Raw genomic sequence first — 19,480 nt, forward strand, 5'->3', positions numbered from 1 at the left:
GAATGTATTCATATGTCCTACCTCTTGGTTTTGTGCATATAAGAGAATCGCGTTGACTTAGCCATCTAATAGCTGTTCTATATACCATCAATCATTCTAAAAAGAAATTTATTTAAGGTAACGTTTCTGTGTTAAAATTAATTTCTCCCGGTTTTTATTTTGATACAAATGTATATTTCATTAGCATATTTGGTTTTTATCGCGTGTATCAACGATAAATAATGGAAACGTTTAACCACAAAAACAAGTTGACTGTCACCAAGATTTATGACTTTTCAAACAGATAAAATATAGAGGAGTTAACATATTCTTTATATGGAAAATATATGATTGATAGACTTACATTTTGTTTCATTGCAAATAAATCTTGTCAAAAATTATTGACCGAAAAACGTTAACCACAGCAAATTCTCAGTGTCTCAGAAATTCTGATACATTTTTACTGCATCGAAATCAGAGTATGCTAATGAGTTATTGTATTGGTGTAACTGTGTCCTTATTTTCTTATACTCTTCAAAAGCCTTAATGGTTAAAATAATATTTATGTGTTTCAAGTACCTATTAGATCGTGTCTTATTGTCTTGTTTTTGAAGCTGAACACCTCCACAAGTGTTGAGTACGTGAAGATGCGTGACCGGATTGGGCTTATCAGCAGGAACCTGGACAGGCCAATCACCAAGGATACCGTGAATGTCCCGGATGGAGGTTATACCATTGTCAGGTTCCACGCCAAAAACCCAGGTACAATGCATGTTAAACATTGTCTTAAAAGCGTATTCTTTAAAACAATTGATCTTTAATTTAAAGCTTTGAATTTGTTGCTTTGGATTTAGAAGGGACCATGTCGTAGGATACTTTCAAACATTCTGCCAATGAACCTGAAGCTCGTTTAATTAACATATGTGATGGAAACTCGTTTAAAATCCTCGTTATCTAACAATGTAGAAATTCATGTTGTATGGAGCTATCTTTCGTCATGAAGAAAAGACGTCATCACATTGTGTTTGTGACTACATATAAGTTGTTATTATGCAAGATATTTCAGATGTTACCAATTGAATACCTACATCTTTCTTTGAGTATATATCTTTCAGTAAATCAAAATGATGTGAGAATCTTTTGAGTATTCACCAGGTTGAATACTCACATTTCTCTTTAAGAATATCCTATCCAGTTTAAATAAGTATTTCAAAACGATATTATATCCTTTTTTGAGTATTCACCAGTGGGAATACCCACATCTATCTTAATGTCTATGAAAACAAGGTGAGAGCCTTTTGAGTACTATTATTCGCCCGTTTGAATTCCCATATCTTTCTTTTAGTACACCTATTCAATGTGGAACCTTGTCGGTGTATTTTCCATTTTAAATATCTACATTTCTCTAAAGTACATAAACCTGAAGTCAATGGGTACATACGCAATTGCATGCAAGTCGGTTTGATCTGTATGTGCAGGATTCTGGCTGCTTCATTGCCACATCGCCTTCCACATGGCGATGGGTATGAGTGTCGTCATCCAGGTGGGCGAGGTGGAGCAGATGCCAGCGCCCCCTAGGAATTTCCCACGCTGCGGGGACTGGACACCGGAAACCCAGCAGATGGAGGAGTACCCTGAATGTGGCCAGCAGTCCACAGCCTACCCTCTGGTCATGGGAACTGACGTAGCGAATTCCTACTATGGCTCTTCCGTCCAGCCAGTACTTATCTTTATTTCCCTCATTTTATCTCTTGTAAATAGTGCGACACAGATTTATGGATAGAAAAGACACTAACATTTATATTTGTCGATCGTCTGACCTGTTCATAGCGGGACAGACATATAAACACCAGAAATCCGAACTTGTATATATGCATATCGTCTATCTTGTTTAAAGCACGACACTACATATTATACAAGACCAAAAATTTGAACTTGTATATATTCCGATCGTCTATCTTGTTTAAAGCGCGACACAACATATTTAAGACCAGAAATCTGAACTTGTATATATTCCGGTCGTCTATCTTGTTTAAACCGCTACAAAGACATTTTGATAGATATGATATCTGTTTTAATATATATTGTCCGATGGGCTTTCTTGATGTCTTGATAAGATATCTGCACCTTTTTTTTCGATCGCCTATCTTGTTCACAGCGCGATACAAACTTTTGACAAGACAAGATATTTTTACTTACATTTATTTTCCGATAGTCCATCTCGATGTGAGCGCGCCACAGACTTTTGATAAGACAAGATATTTTTGTATTCGTTTATTTTTCCGATCTTTTCTCTTGATATCATATCGATGAAGAGTTGTTAATAAGATACAGAATATCTTAAATTTATCTCTCTGGCCTTTCTTCCAGTAACATACACATCAAATGTTAATGATCAGGTATCTCGCGTAGTGTGTGTCAAGTTACTCAATGACGATTCCTCTCGTATCATTGACCAGAACGGAACGGAAACTGAAATGAAATCCCACCACTGATTTTCGCATTCAGATAATATCACAATGTTTACTTTGTTTATTTCATATATTTTATTTTCATCAAATGAAATCCCCAAAACATTGAATCTTTACGATTTGATGTCGAATGACAAGTTGTCGCGATATGTTGATTACTGTTAAATGTATATACCGGAAATCCATTTATCAGCTCATATTATATACATTATTATTTTTATATCTACAATCTATTGTTCTTCAAAATGTTCGTTTTTTGGCTAGGAGATCCGTTATTTTTTACTGTGCAACTATATACATTGTTGAACGTGAAATCCATTGAAAAGACTTTTCTTCTGTGAACTGATTTTTTGTTAATTTTTCTATATAAACATGTTTATCATTTGAATGTTATGACATTACTGTAAACGTACTTATTTAAGCGGTGATAATATTTTAGCGATTTGTTTGCTATTTTGAAAGTGGTAAATTATAATATCCGCTTACGAACTATATAAATATAATAACATTATATTTCTGTATAAGATATGTATAGCTCTAAATCATGATTTGTGTGAGTTAATCATTGTCGCCAGTGCGCAAAAATATGAATCCTCTAATATAAGTACGCTTTCAGTATACTTGATTTGTGTGTTTTTAGAGGCTATACTCTGTTGGCGCCGTGATAACAGGCTTGTGTAGTGTTGTCTATATTAAATGTATCATCATTTATCGCCGTGTTGTGTATCATTTCATCCTATAGCAGATTGCATGGTTTGAAGGTAAAGGGCACCACTTCATCAGTAATAATCGTCCAAAAAAAGTTCTGCTTTTTTCATTTTTTAACTTTCAAATTTCGACAAAATCAATAATACATTTTAATTTGGTGGTACCATTTACCTTAAACAATGGTGAAAGTGTACGATTAGTTCATTTAGGTTCAAATACTGTAGATACCTTTGATTTTGCCTGATATTTATTTTCGCGTAATTTCTCGTTATAAATGGATCGAGAACTCGAGTATTACATAACCGAAGACAAAGACATGGTAAGAATCGCGAAATAAAGTCTTCGCAGTTAATTGCAGGAAGGTGAGTTCTCGCGGAAAAAAAATGTTCGCGAATATAAGTAATCTACAGTATGGGGTGGAGCGCACGTTAACTAATGAATTCAATATTTCATCCACCATCAATATCCAGACAAGAGAATGGTGTTCACTTCATTCACAACTTTTTGTCCATCACTATCTACACATGAAGTGATGTAGGACAGTTATATATATTATCTGTGTCTCCCTTACCAGTGATTTGCATCGTGATCATGGAGATTCTAAGAGGTACTGGACGTCAACATCACTAACCATGGCCATTCATGTAAGTTATTTACAGTAAATAACCATTTGGTCATATTAATTTTGAGCTCAACTTACTTCAATCCCATGGATTTGTATTAAATCTCAGAAATGAATAACATGGTGGTAGTTGCGTGCTTGTCGTAGTGATAGGGATCAACACCAGTCAACAATGTGCATATAATAACTCGAAATATATCTTTCATCGGTTAGATAGCCATCCCTCCAAAAATGTTAGGTGCTGTGTTTATGTTTGTTTCCATCGAAATGGCACTTATGACCAATGTGAGCAATGTTCGTGTCTCTTAAGTTTCACTGTAGCGGATGAGAGGATTCCACGCATATTAAACATGGCAGTTGATCTGTTATTCGAATATATTCCAAATTAATAAAGGCCATAGTCCAAATAGTAGTTTATATTAGCCTGCAATGATTCCTAAAAAGCACAGGTCGATAGCTACACGTCATTAGTCCCCGTGAAAAGCACAAGTGATAGACTCCAATGGGAAATATCGGTGGGGATCAGGCCTTTAGCTCGATTCTGAACTGACCCTAGTTTCTAGAGTTGTCTATTCTACCGATTTTCTTGTCTTTTCTCGCTCTCGTGGATTGGTAGATGTCGTGCGCATATTTCTATTTACTGATTGCGAATAGAAGATTTTTTCGAATTTAAATTTCATTCGAGTTATATGTGGATTTCCGTGACGATTCAGCGATATTTTTATAGAAATTCACTAAGAAATCGCCAAAATAGTATCAGACAAATGAACCACACAACGGGGGCAAAGGCAGATAATCAAACATGCTCGTGCTCTCTCAAGTCAAGTTTTTACAAGATTAGAATTTGCCAATTTAGAATGTCATGATACTTGTCTCCCATATGCCATGTGTGAAGGTTATTAGAAAGTAAATATTTACATACCGCAATATGCACCTTGATATTCTTCATTGCTCTAGTATTCTGAACTGTTGAGTTATTGGTCAACGCAAAAGTTTTGTTCAGTAGCTGTTTATAGGTATTGGTCTTGCTGTTGTTCTTGTTCCGGTATCTATGTTAACTTGTATACTACGCTAATATTTGTAAACTGCTAAAGGAGATAAATCCGTGGACTCTGCTCTGAAGTCTTTCCCTTTATGTGCACACTTTATCATAACGTTTTTGGTTATGGAAGTAGTTAATAGTATTTCATGTCCAATCATACGGTGGAGGTGATATGCATCTATCTTGTCCTTTAACTGGTGACGGCGCAATATCTTTTTATGTCCTGTTAGTTTGGTACTTATTACCCCTACTTCATTAACGTTAAGTTTCCGTCTTTCAGCACTATATCTCCAACTTCAACCCTCCGCAACCAAATCTGAGCTCTCAGTCTAGTGTGAACGCTACAGCTAAGAACATGCGAATGCAGATGTTCAACATGTTCCTTACCGGCAGCAATGGTCGCCCAACGCGACCACGAGGTTTGAAGTGGACCAAGAGCAGCGCCGCGTCATCGCCATCACTTGATGTTCGACCCAGACGTACAGGCCGTAACGCACGCACCGATCACCATGAGGACCGCTCCGACCGCGTGTTGTCCACGAACCCCCTGTTGTATCCGTCGGGTAGACGGTAGTTACGTCTGTCGATGTCTTGGAAACGATCCTGGACCAAATTTTACAAGGAATCATTATGTCCTTGTTCTTCATTTGAGCAGACGCCATCATTGCATAGGGAAATCGGGCTGACCAGTACGTGTCTGACGTCATCGGAGCACGGCCCCGCTTTGCCACAAGTAGCACGCGCCTTGTCCCACGGATTAAGGGACACTATTGTTAGATGGTTCACATCCAAGTAGTTGCTGTTGAATTGCTCACAGATTTCATCTCGGCAGTTTGTTGGAAATGATATTTCAGCTTCATTGTTCTTGGTTAAGAATGCTGATTTTGAATTAAATTTATTGTTGAAAATACATAGTAAGACTAATTTTGTTTTGTGTGATTCTTTTATTTATATATATATTATTTATTTGTAAATAGCAAAAATGCCTAGACAGGAAGAAAATCAGTTATTATTTTAAACACGGTTAAAACAATTTTCTTTTACGTCGAATAAATCCTTAAAGTTGATGACGATAATGGAACTGGGTACTGGTTCTAAATAATATCCTGGAATCCTATCTGGCTTAACCTTACCAAAAGTTAGGTTTTGACTTTAATGGTTACTAAATGATAATCAAAAGACGTATGAACGGAGTTTGCACATCGAGTGCCTAGTGTTACCTTGTTAATCCAGCTCTGTAAATATATTACCAGAAAATTGTAAAAAATAAAATTAAAAAAATAATGAGCTTAAGTAGTACGAATTAAAAAGGGCCAGAATTTTCAAACGACCACGATTCCTATTGAATGATGAACCAATCACAGTGACAAAGGTAGTCAATATGACTACATAAGGCTGCTGCTGAGGAAAGGAGAGATCATTACAAATCAATCGGCATGCTGTTCACAAATTTTCTAAAATTCCACTATTATCTTTATATCCGATTGTTAATGAAGTGAGATTTAGTCTCAATTTAAATAGCCTGTGTATGAGGTCGGCTTCATACTATAGAAATAATCGGCTTACAGTTGCACACCATTGGAATACAGATACGTTGTTGAAATCATCATCAACAACTCTATTGAACAGAGAAAACAATTGCTTTTCTTGTAAGTGTTGTGTGGTTTTGTTGGCAGAGTGATACTTGCGTTTACTTTCGCCAGGTTTTAAATGAACCCTATCATTCAGACATGATTTAAGATAAGAACGAAGAGTGGTGGTGATATCTCAAAGTGTAACGTTTTTACAGAAGTCATTTTGACGATGATGGCGATTCCAGATATTCTTTATTATGTTACAAATTCAAATTTGATTGATGCCGCTACTTGAAACGTAGTTTCCGGTCCTCACTGCGATATGTTTGGTAGTTGACAAGGTCCACTGCTTGTAACGGATCCTCTGTAGTAAAGTGAGAGTAAATTAAACTAGGTGTTGGTGTCGGTGTATCATAGTTGTTCAGTATGTTGGTCTAGAAAATGCCGGTGGGAGATAACCGGATTAACAAAACAGCCCAACAAACAATTACACAGCACAAAATATCGAACAGAAAAAAACCCAGTTTCTACTGAATGATTATTCTGTTGTTCAAGGATAATCCTTTGGCCGGTTTGGGGTCTAAGACTTTTTACAAATAAAAAACCTTTCAAAAGGGAAAAAAAAATACTTCTGTTACATGGCGCCAACACGGAGCAAAACTAGTCGGCCTTTCTCTCAATATCGTTGGTATCACTGGAAAAACTCCAGAAGAGGTCTTTCATGAGGAGGAGTAAGTCGGCCAGTAAAATACTAGCCGCTTTCTATTTTCGGACATCAATACGTAAAACAATACACTTACCTTCACATGTGTCTTAAATGTAATTTTCAAACATCAAGTCTGAACTATGTTTTTTATTTTGTCTTAAAATTTCGTTGTGTGTCCTTGGCCAGTTTAAATTGGCTAAAAGTGTTAGCCTCCCACACCTGCAAACAGTACAAACAGTAATACCAATCAATAATCAGAAGTTATCAGCGTTACAGGTACATTTTCATTGTAATTATTACAATTATTGTAATGTTTAATTACACAATTTTGTATTTAAGTAATGATTGCAATATAGTTACATATTATCTTACCCCAGACCTGGTTTTTAGTATTGCGTATAAGAATTATCTTGCACAGTTTGTGTAAAACTGGTGTAATTAAGAAAACCAAAAGGAAACGCAAATTGTATAAGTTTTAAAATGAGTCTTAAATTTGGTTCACCAATGGTCTTACATCTTTTGTTTTAAGTTGTAATATTACAATATGGTAGCAAAAACGATGTTACTATTTCAGATTAAAAAAAATTAAGGGTGTCTGCATAAGGTATCTCAAATGTTTGAAAGGCAATTTAAAAACTAAGTACACCTGAATATCACTGATAAAATCAATATTAATCTTATTTGTTTTTTGAAAATGAATGTACCTGCATGTTCAGAGTGCATGTCTAGTTAACTAATTTCAAATAACCAAAGACATGAGGGACCTGATGTAAAGTTGTTTGACAAGCATGTTGAAGTACAAATGTTAATGGATATCCAGAAGTGATGATATAATCTGTCTGCCTCTCAACTGGCCCTTCATGTACAGTAGAGTATTGTTTTTGCCGGTGAGGCACGTTCGATGCTCCTGCCGTCACTACAACACCCCACCCCCAACCTCCTGCAGAGAGGATATCGGCTAAACGAAGCAATTTTAAACATATTTCTAATTTCTGTGAGTAAATAATATTATTTCGTTACACTGCACATTTAAATCTCTCTGAGATTTACTGAGTTTAAAAACATATTTCTACTTCTACTTCTAAATGGTACTGACCAACTTCAACATTTTGAAGATAAAATGTCAGACGAGGAGAGAAACATGGAAAGAGATTGTTTTTAAAAGATACGAGATGGTCTAATTTGCGTTTGAAAAGTGACGCAGAGGGCTGATTTGAATAATTCCGTTATGGGGCTCGAAATAATGTCCGGTGAGAGTTTATTCTACTCGGGTATAGTTCTAGGGAAGAATAATGCCTTGCTGGTCTGGGTTTTTGAGTGGGGAGTTTGATACGAAAACTGGTGGTTTGTTCGGGATTTTCTAACTGTAGGGATTAATCTATCTGATTTTACGATAGCGACTTTCTGGTTTACAATGTTATGAAGCATGGTGAGACGAGCATCTCTACGTCTATCTGCTAGAGGGCGCAGCTTTAGGTGGTCCAACATTTCTGACACACTGGAGGTACGATGGTTGTACCTGTGCTTATTTGCAGCAGTAATCATGTCACGTTAATATGGAACATGTTCGCCAGTGCTTAAAGCCTTTCCAGATACAAGGGCATTATTTGGTACGCTTAACTTAATTTGCTAGAAAGATTATTGTGAGGACATGATCAGTTAACACACTTCATAAGATCTATTATTGCGAACTTTGCACAAGACTACTTCAACATATTCATCGAGGAAATCAAAGCTGCGAAATCAATATAAAAAATGCTCATTTGCTACACATTATCTTTCACAATGTCCAATGTATACTGATGAGAGACAAACTTTAATAAATGAGATTTTTGAAGTGTGTCCGGTTAATCTTGATACTAAAACACTTCTTAATGGAAGCACTGTGTTAAACACTACTGAAAATAAATCTATACTTGATAGTGTTCTTAAATATATATACAACACAAGAAGACTTGTTTAATTAATCAAAACAATCTTTAAATTTTGTTATATATAGTCATAACTGATAAAATACTGTCCTTAAACCATTATGTGATTCTACTGATTGTTATATATTCATTGATGTTTTAATATTATACACCCAAGGGATTAAGCTTTGTGTGCTGTTTTTACTGATGGGTGCAATAAAGTAAAACATAAATGTGCTAAGTTTGAATGCTTAGTGTTCTGTGGTTTAATCTGGATTCTTCTCGAGTGGATGATATGTGAACGGTAGAGGCCGTTAGAGATTATTTTTTTCTGAACTCGACGAGATGAAAGATTTACACATATAACACTGGCAATACATCTTACATATATACTACATTTTCAAAATCTTCTAGCTGAATTGCCTCATTTTATTTGTCATATTTTGATGTTGTTGTATCCCTTACTTTTTATCACTCCTACCAATGATATATATATTGATACTAAATGGTTCTATTCTTCTAACTACTTCATGCAACAGCAGCAGGGGATGAACAGGGGGAACTAATGACTTGCAAAACAAAAAACAAAAAAACAATTGTAGCAATTTCTCTGTTTAATATATCATTAGGGCATTGCTTTCCTATTACTAATTAATTATGATTGACTTTTTAATATGAGCATTGTATAGCTAAAAATATCAATTAAATATTTATATGTAATTGAAACATACATGGAATTATCTCCCATATACCATCTGCTATATATATATATGTCTATGCCACTTATTATATATGATTTGCATCAATATTTTCTTACAAACCATTTCATTCATCTGTTTTCTTTGTCATGTCAACCTAAGGAGAGAACTTATATAGGCCTAGCCTGCTGTTCAATCCTACTGTGTACTCAATAAAATATGATGAAATGAAATGAGGTACGCTTAACTTAATTTGCTAGAAAGATTATTGTGGGGACATGATCAGTTAACACACTTCATGAGATCTATTATTGCGAACTTTGCACAAGACTACTTCAACATATTCATCGAGGAAATCAAAGCTGCGAAATCAATATAAAAAATGCTCATTTGCCTACAGAGAGAGAGACCTGGTTATAGCTGGAGATCTACCTTTTCTTATATTTTAACAAGTTAGTATTACACATAACATACACATAGATGTTCCGAAACGAGTGATGGATGGTTATCATGTTTATCTAACGCGAGTAAGTTAATTTTCAAACTGTATCGAGACACGTGGTTTACCGAGTGTCTTTTACAATTTGAAAATAAATTAACTAACGAGAGTTAGATAAACGTGATAACTTATCATCACGAGTTTGGGGACTTGTTTCTCCCACAATATTCGTATTCATCTTAAAAGGAACATTTTTCTTTTGGAAAATGCATCATGTGTGTTTCCGATGGGGGAAAAATGCCGTGGAGCATGACGTCACAATAGAAAATGACGTCGAAAAGAGCATTGTTACGTGACGTCATCAATCAAAGATTGACCAATGAAATAACGTCGAGGTTACCCACTAGCAGGTTTGATCCAATGAGTCTTGAGTGGGGAAACTACGGTGGTTGTGGGAGAAATCGACTGCTCCTGAAAAAGAGCAATATCGCTCACCTTTCTTTCATACATGCAACATTTTATTTCATTGGCTTAAGGATATACCATGCTAAAAAAAAGGGACAAATTCCTTAATGTAAATTTGAGCAGAAGTCTTTAAAAACAAATGTATTTCCCATTTTTAGCCTTGCCTTGTAATAGAGAAACGGAAAGTGCCGACGATTCCTGATTGAAACGATACAGATAACGTCAAGCTGAACAGATAAACCGTTACAGTCCACACATGAACACGTAGACAACGTAGCCCTCTGATAAAGGGCTTGTCCACAAGCATAGTCCTATTTTATCAATGTCTAGGTCGTCATGGTGGATTTGTGTTGTTCATGAAATTTAAGAAAGATATCACATATTGACTTGACAAATGGCAAGACAAAGCACTCATTCATAATATTGCACAAAGTGGTTGTCATGTTGTTCCTGTAGGGAATAAAACTTCTGCAGGCATTTTTCTACAATGGAGGATATCACTTGCGACTGCAGAACGAAAACTGATTCATTCTCTCAGTCATGAACAGTTTTCAGTATATGGACTTCTCAAGTATTTCCTGAAACAGATATCTGGAGAATTGGAAGAGAATTTAGGGGATGTAGATATTTTTTTCGTCTTACATCATGAAAGCAGTTATATTATTTGCAGTAGAAAATACACCCCTTCCTTCTGGAAAGAATAAAATACATCCCTATGCTTAATGTAAGGATAAGGGAAATATCGACAAAATATATAACTTTTTGTCCGGCTTGCTTTATCATCCATTGCTTAGTACCAATATCCTATGTCGCTAACACACGATGATCAATCGGACACCGCTGGCACTTTTCGTAAACGAGAAACGAAAAGTGCCGACGGTTCCCGATTGACACGATACAGATGACCGTTACAGTCGTCACGTGTACCCGTAGATAACGTAGCCCTCTGATAAAGGTCTTGTCCACAAGCATACGTACTATTTCATCAGTATCTAGGTGGTCATGGCGGCTTTGTGTTGTTCATGAAATTTTAGAAATATTCGAAATTATGACCTGACAACTGCATATCAACTACACAGAAGAAATTAAATGGACACAACGTACGATCTGTAGGCCAAATCACAGAAAACAATGCATTCTGACAACAGGCAAGGAAGGAGAGAGCAGAAGATTCCCCACGAGATACCTGGTATTTAACATCTTAAAAAGCCCCGGATGTTCCCACATTGAATCAGGTCTAGTAGGTTTGTTAAGCCTTCTTACATTTATTTCGACTCCATTGTCGTGTACCCGTTATAGAGTAGACGCTTAAAAATGGCGGCAGTGCTAGTATGACGTATCCTTGAGTTTATGGAATTCCCATCGCCTTCCTGACATAGGCGGTTAGATAAGACAACCCTTTGCGATATATTTAACACGTTTTAATGTCTGAAACATTAACAAATAATCTCTCGTTTTGAATGTAAGTATTACACAAATCTGAATTTGTCCGTTTCGTGTATACTTAACCTAGTAAAGGAGAAATAGAGACTTGATACAAATTGCTGTTACTTGTAATTAAGGTTTTTTGTTCAGCAACAGAGTCATTTGTAAGTTTGTATTGAGTAAGATTTACAAGTCTTGTACACTTTTTTATTTATTTATGCATTTATCTATTTTATGTTTTAAACTTAAAAAGTTGAACATTGTCCAATACTTAACCCTAGTGGTATACATTGTTCTAGTGCTCAGCAGATCTATTTAATTCGATTACTACTCAAATAGCCATCTAAATGAGAGAGAAAATGAGATTGACATCAATGAGTTGGTTGGTAAGTAAATTGAGTTTAGTGTCATTAACAACAAAGGTCTTTTAATGCCTTTATGTATGTATGTGTACTGTAGGCGGCATGTTGGTGTATTTGCCTCCGTGTGATACCGCGGATCTTACTGAAATACAACAAGAAGGCACTCCGCACTGAACTCTACCTGATCACAAAATACATCTGAACTGAAAACGGGTAAACCAGTTCTTTCCAATACCAATAAAATTTTGAGCGTCAACCAAAGTGCATGGAGTAATACATTTAAGGACTGTGGTTTATTTTGGTCAGGGGACAGAACTCATAACCTTCCGATCTTGGGCAAACGTTCATCACCAAAGCCAAGTAAAAGTGACATACTGTCATGAGAGGCGTTAAAAAACAAAAGTGTTGGTAGGTTGAGAAAATATAAAGAGATAAAAGATTAAAAGAAATAAGTAGTGGTAAGCTGAACTGTATAACATATATTTCCTTTGTACATTTCCTTTGACTTTCTTATACAGGATATGGCAGATCAGGACGAGCATTACGAGCGGTCGTGGGTTCTTCATCACATTCTGGACAGGATTGTAGGGAGCCGGGAGATGGTGGACTTCAGAAGGAGATTGAACTTACGGGGGAGTATTTAGGGATTTCTAGCGAAACAAATTTTAAGGTTGCAAAATATTTCACAGGAAGCCGAAGCGAGGGATTCAACATGCAAGGCTCAGACTACGACATGATTGTTTTTTACGGTAAAGTAAGGGTTATGTGTCCCAACCAAAATACCGATTCCCTATCAGATGACAGGGACATGGCAATACTTATTATGAGGAATGCTGATTGCCGACCTTGTTATGTAACCTTGGAACTTTTTCAGATGGGACGATGTTGTGATCCCATGATAAGGAAATCCGTTGTTCCAGTTCGGGACCTGCATTTCATATCAAGTGAGATTTTTGAACGTCTGAATCGAGAAAGATTGACCGAGTCGTTCAATATCAACTTGGAAACCCATGGGCCAGCTGCATCTATAAACAATGTACATAGTAACATAGGGCTTGATATAGATTTTGTTTCGTCTTTCCCCGTTGCTAGTTGGCCACCAGTAGCCAACGAATGGTTAGGAAGACCTCGCTTGTTTGGCTGGCCAGACAAAACACTGATTCATAATATTTCACAAAGTGGTTGTCATGTTGTTCCTGTAGGGGATAAAACCTCTGCTGACACTTTTCTTCAATGGAGGATATCATTTGCGACTGCAGAACGAAAACTGATTCATTCTCTCAGTCATGAACAGTTTTTAGTATATGGACTTCTCAAGTATTTCCTGAAACAAATATCTGGAGAATTGGAAGAGATTTTAGGGGATGTAGATATTCTTTCGTCTTACATCATGAAAACAGTTGTGTTATTTGCAGTAGAAGAAACACCCCTTTCCTTCTGGAAAGAACAAAATACATTTCTATGCTTCATGCATTGTATACATATATTGATAACATGGATAGATGCAGGACACTGCCCAAATTACTTCATTAGAGGAAACGACATGTTGTATGGGAAAGTTCTTGGTGAAAATCGACAAAAACTCCTTCGTTTTCTCAGAGAAACATACGATATGAAATGGATGTGTTTTTTCGTTGGAACGTCTCTGCAGCCATCTATTGGAGGGTGTATGAAGCATGTGTTGAATGGAGAATGGGAAGAAACACTACTTTCACCTAAAGATATAGAGTATGAATATGATATGGAAATATTCAGAGGAATGGATTCTTATTATGACTGTAGTGCGCAGTGCTCTCGATCGTTGGCTCTTCTTTGTAAATCAAATTCTGACATGGATGAGCTTATCGCTTACCGCCAGACAGTAATATCGGTTTCCTTTAAAGGGATGGAAACTTTCGGGAAACACATTGCTGCACGAGGAAATAAAGAGAAATACAAGTCGCTTAGGAAATGCAGGAACTTTCTGACGCCACATGCATCTGTGAATACAAGTCCGGGACAGTTAGTTTTGGCAACATACTACTATCACACTTGAAATTACATGAAAGCACTTGAAATTTGTGGGAACATGCTATCGTCATTCAAACTTTATGTTTATGGTAGTCTAAAGGGAAAGGATAGGTACACGCATCTGTATTGCGGACGTGGATACCCTCTACTTCAAAAATATCAGGAGGTAATCGTATCAGATATATTATTCACAAAAAAAGTTGCCGAGTTCTGCCCATCCCAACTTCATGAAGAGTTTATAAAATTAATGGTAATCTTTCCATACCTCCACTTCCCTACGCCGTTTTCCTCTCTTTTCTGTGCTACCACGAGCTTGGCGATACCAGAAGACGTGACACAGCATTGATACACCTTCGGGCGGTCAAGTATGATGAGAAACAAGGAGGAGCTACGTTCTGGATAGTCCACAATATTTTAGGGATTTGCTATGCAACGATAGGGGATATCCGCCGAGCCATCGCTGAATATAAGGGCTCGCTTAGTGATGGAAAAATCTTACAGCAGCAAAAGCCACCCAAGGAAAAGTTTGAACGTTTGCAACACTTCAAATAGAAACCGTCGAAGAACTGACCGACATAGGGACTCTCATTGCAGGCTCCCGTCAGAGAACGCTATGGATTACCTTTGTTTTGTACATAGGTAGCAGTATACAGTAGAAATGGCCCGACTCTGATAAACAAGGCACATGTCGAGGAAATGTAAACACAGCGGATTTACCCTACACAACACATGTATACATGTATATATATTTGTAAACTGCATTACATTTACAATTCATATAAAGTACTGAGAAGTGTATAAACCTCTTTTTTCTATATATGTCACTTGTCTGAAAACTATGGTAACCACATCAAAAATTACCAAAAAATTCCAAAAATTGCTATTTTTAACCCAAAATTTGACCCCCGCAACTAGTAATTTTTTCATAAGCTCTGTCTGAAATTAAAGATTACCTACCTGGTTGCAGAATTATCTGGGTCCCAGTAAAGTCGTAAAACTTGATTTTTTGCAATTTTGTGTCGTGTGCTGTTGTCAAAATTTTACCTCATGTAACGCTAGCTTTTCATGTGTATGCACCCTTTCGGATTATGGCCAAAATTTTATTCTCGAACCAAAAAAATCCTCTTTCTTTTTTACAAATGTGAAGCTCACATAGCCCACTTCATCATGCTTATACCAATTTTAGTACAGTTTTATTTTTATATTTTTTTTTACATATCATTATACATGGGTTAGCCATTTAACAAAAATATCACCCATGGCCACAACCCTCTACTGTATACTGCTACCATAGTTTGACATTTTAGGTTCAACATATGTGGTCATGTCGTTTTGTATATTTAGGCTGTGGTATGTATTGTGTAGATAATGAAGATTCCGTCAGTTACATGAATATCAATTTCATCAACTGTGTGTTTATTTAAGTTTTAAGTACAATATTACGTGACCTTGCAAGATTACATTGAAATTGATACAATATTTGATCCCTTGGTCCCAAGTTGTGTTTGTTTCATTTTGGGACTGATCTCAAAAACGAGATGACTGTCAGGCAGCCATCTTGGATTTTGAGAGCTCAAGTTTGTTATCACAGTTCTAAAAAAAAGTAACTGACAGATCATTTTCTTTCTCAAATTGTATATGTATGTTTCCCTTGGAGCGTAGTTGTGCATGTAGCGTTTTCAGACTGATTGATAAAACAAAGTGGCCACCAGGCAGCCGTCTTGTATTTTTAGAGTTCAATTTTGTTATGGCTATTTCTCAAGAGGTACTTAACAGATTTTTTTTATCAAATTTCATATGTTTATTCCCATGGTCATAAGTCGTTTCATTTGACACTAATCTGAAAATATTATCCTTTTTCTTAAGAAAAAAAAGCATGACCTTACTTTGAAAGTTCAAAGTCAGTACAAGATACATTTTTGCATACTAGACTATAGGTCCAACAGATAACAGAAAAGAGAAATGAAGAGAAAAAAAGATTGAACTTACATCGAACTCATGAAGATCTGACGATGATGGGCGTCAAATCTTTTTTGGAATATCTTGTTAAAAGTTTGCACCAATAATTAGCCCTCCATAAATTTTCTATTTAATGCAGTAGAGACTAAACATGTTTATCTTTCACCAATGTTGTAGAAAAGGTTAAACTTTTACTGGTATTTTTTGTGATACTGGTAACCGTCTAATAGACCGAAAGTAAACGTTATAGTTTTACCATGACCAGGAAATTATCACATGAATCACCTGTTATTAACCTGAAGTTGAACATGCAAGTTGATTGGTATTTTGAGACAGGTAAATTGTGTATTTTACAAATACATCTGTCGCATTGAGATCAGAACCGGCACATATATCATTATGTTTAACTTCATGAGCATATTTGTTGTAATGACTGTTATTTTAAACCGAAACAATTGTATTATGAAATGCATGTACTAACCCCAAAACACAGACAGTATTCAGTCTTGTATACAGTTTCAACGTTTATACAAGTTTTGTACGTTCAAGCCATTGATAATTTTTAGTTAATCATTTATGTTTATGCAACATCTGAATACCTAACTATGTAAAATCATACTCAAATTAAGACCAGGTGATAGTTTGTTGTTCATTTCCAATATTTGTAACTTTATTTAGTCATTGATAAATGTTCTTTTCTGTGTTAAAGTACAGAAGCCAAGCTGATTTTACCTTTTGTAAGTACTGCAGCAAAGAATTGACTGAGTTTTCCCGTTGTCCAAGTCATTGATATTGTCCATGTAAACAATATGAGCAATTAATAAGTATGACCAGGGGGATTATCAGATATTATGTCAAAAGTCGGAACCATCATTTAAAAGACAGTATTGCCCAAAGGGGGTAGTCACGATTGTCTACAGTACGGATTTAATGTTTGATTTATGGAACTTGAAAAAACAAACAAAGACAAAACAAAAAATGTTTGCTTCATGTACGAGACATGTCTATTGACTAAATACACTCTGCTGGATGTATACAAAAAATCGCTTATCAAATAAATAACATACAAACCAGATTCCTAATAATGAAATATAAGAGGCCAAGGAGACTTCATGATGAAGGCGTTAGTATAACTTCGACCTCCCAATTAAATGTCATAAGTACACTTACACATGGTGTGTATTTTTTCTCATGTCACTATGGTCATCAGTCGATACTGTTCATTGTTGACTAATTGAAAAACGTCACAAATTCGCCCTGGTCATTCGCTTGATGATCAAAGACACATAGCAATAGTGTTCCACGGTCCATTTGTAAAACAAGCAATGGATTTCGCCAATGAATCTGGTCAGCAATTTAAGGTTAAAAATCCATTGAAAACTTTTTAGAATAACATTGTGTATCTGTTTCTTCTGTTGTAAATGTTTTGCTTGTGATATTTCAAAGACTGTCATTCTTTCTTGGACATACTTTTTTGTATTTGTTTAATCTCTATTTGCAAACATAGTAATCTTGATGAGCTATACGATGAATATTTGCAACAATTGAGGAGATATTGGAGATTTGAGATTTAAAATATTACCAGGGACGTTGGTTATCCTTTTGATCCATCGCAGACCCATTAATATAATTATGCACTGCTACTAAAAATTGAATCACTCAAATATGTTTGTCCCATTAGTATCCGTATTAACCATGTATACAATTGATAGCTTACTGAAACATGCTGCAAATCTATTAGGTGTATTTGTATTATTTATGCAAAACATGTTTACTTATTATTTTGATATTTGCCATTATATTACAATGTAAGTAAAAGTGCAATAAAAATCGAATTGTATTCAGAAGTATTTTTTTCAACCACAAATACAATCTATGAAGACACGTTTCAAAACAAGACAACGTCACATGTTTTACAATCCTTAACACAGTTGTAGCTTGAGCTATCTTTAAACAATGTCGATTGTTTTACAATCCCGGATACCGAACGTTTTACCACAAGCACATATTGTGTTTTCATAACATTTGAGAAAAAAGAAATGTATTTTTGTTATTTTCAAAACTGACATTTTTAAAGCTTTGCATGGCAATTTTGTTATTGCAAGTCTACTCAAAGGTTATATGAGTAGCACTGAATATCAGTCTAAAACAGGTCATGTATGTAAAATAATAAGCTTACATTAATTTAAAAAAAAAAGTTATTCTCAGAAATGAAAAAAAGAGAGAAATAAATGAATCAGACTATCATGTATGAAATTAAGTAAATTTGATATGAAATTAGAGACTAAAACAAACCACAATAGAAAAATTCCGAACTTTTCTCTGGTTAATTAGATTAAGTCATTTTATATTTAATCGTTCCTTATTCCACATTTTACTCTCCATTCAATAATACAAACAATTTATGCAAATGATATGGCATGTTATTCAGCATTGGTTTCCTATACAGGTCAATCTACACTACACAATCAATTACATGAATACGTGGTCAGCGTGTACACTGTGGATCTTTTTTACAGACGGTGGATCCTATTTATTTTTCTAAATTTCTAAAACAATGCCACTTGTTTCTCCGTGCAAGTAACTATTCACTGTACAGCATTACATATATTGATATGGTTTTAGTTTTGCTATATTGGTGGTATGAATATATACCCGATTTATAACCCCCAGGAATTTTACTTGTTCTGAAAGAGAACTAGTATGGCCTATTAATGGCGTAACCTAAAAGAAAACAAGAGAATTAGTATGGCCTATTGATGGCGTTATCTAACAAACAACAAGAGAATTAGTATGGCCTATTGATGGCGTTACCTAACAAACAACAGGAGAATTAGTATGGCCTATTGATGCCGTTACCTAACAAACAACAAGAGAACTAGTATGGCCTGTTGATGGCGTTACCTAACAAACAACAACAAGAGAATTAGTATGGCCTATTGATGGTGTTACCTAACAAACAACAAGAGAATTAGTATGGCCTATTGATGGCGTTACCGAAACACAACAGGAGAATTAGTATGGCCTATTGATAGCGTTACCTAACAAACAACAAGAGAATTAGTATGGCCTATTGATGGCGTTACCTAACAAACAACAAGAGAATTAGT

General features: G+C 35.6%; 1 protein-coding gene across 5 annotated transcripts in view; it reads left to right on the top strand.

The window, feature by feature from the left end:
* Positions 1-5,742, top strand: part of LOC110453608 (laccase-7-like) — a 45,722-nt gene extending 39,980 nt beyond the window's left edge. For 4 of the 5 annotated variants that reach the window (XM_021502621.1, XM_021502624.1, XM_021502623.1 and 1 more), the window contains exons 9-11: positions 594-741; positions 1,458-1,699; positions 5,103-5,742. In XM_021502621.1, coding sequence (XP_021358296.1) covers positions 594-741; positions 1,458-1,699; positions 5,103-5,396 — 684 coding nt within the window. In that variant the 3' untranslated portion in view covers positions 5,397-5,742. Of the gene's footprint in view, positions 1-593; positions 742-1,457; positions 1,700-3,732; positions 3,803-5,102 lie in introns of all 5 variants that reach the window. The other variant, XR_002463298.1, reaches the window with a different exon arrangement.
* Positions 5,743-19,480: the final 13,738 nt, after the last annotated feature.

This window comes from Mizuhopecten yessoensis, unplaced genomic scaffold (genome assembly GCF_002113885.1).
Source record: "Mizuhopecten yessoensis strain PY_sf001 unplaced genomic scaffold, ASM211388v2 scaffold7473, whole genome shotgun sequence".
Taxonomy (NCBI): domain Eukaryota; kingdom Metazoa; phylum Mollusca; class Bivalvia; order Pectinida; family Pectinidae; genus Mizuhopecten; species Mizuhopecten yessoensis.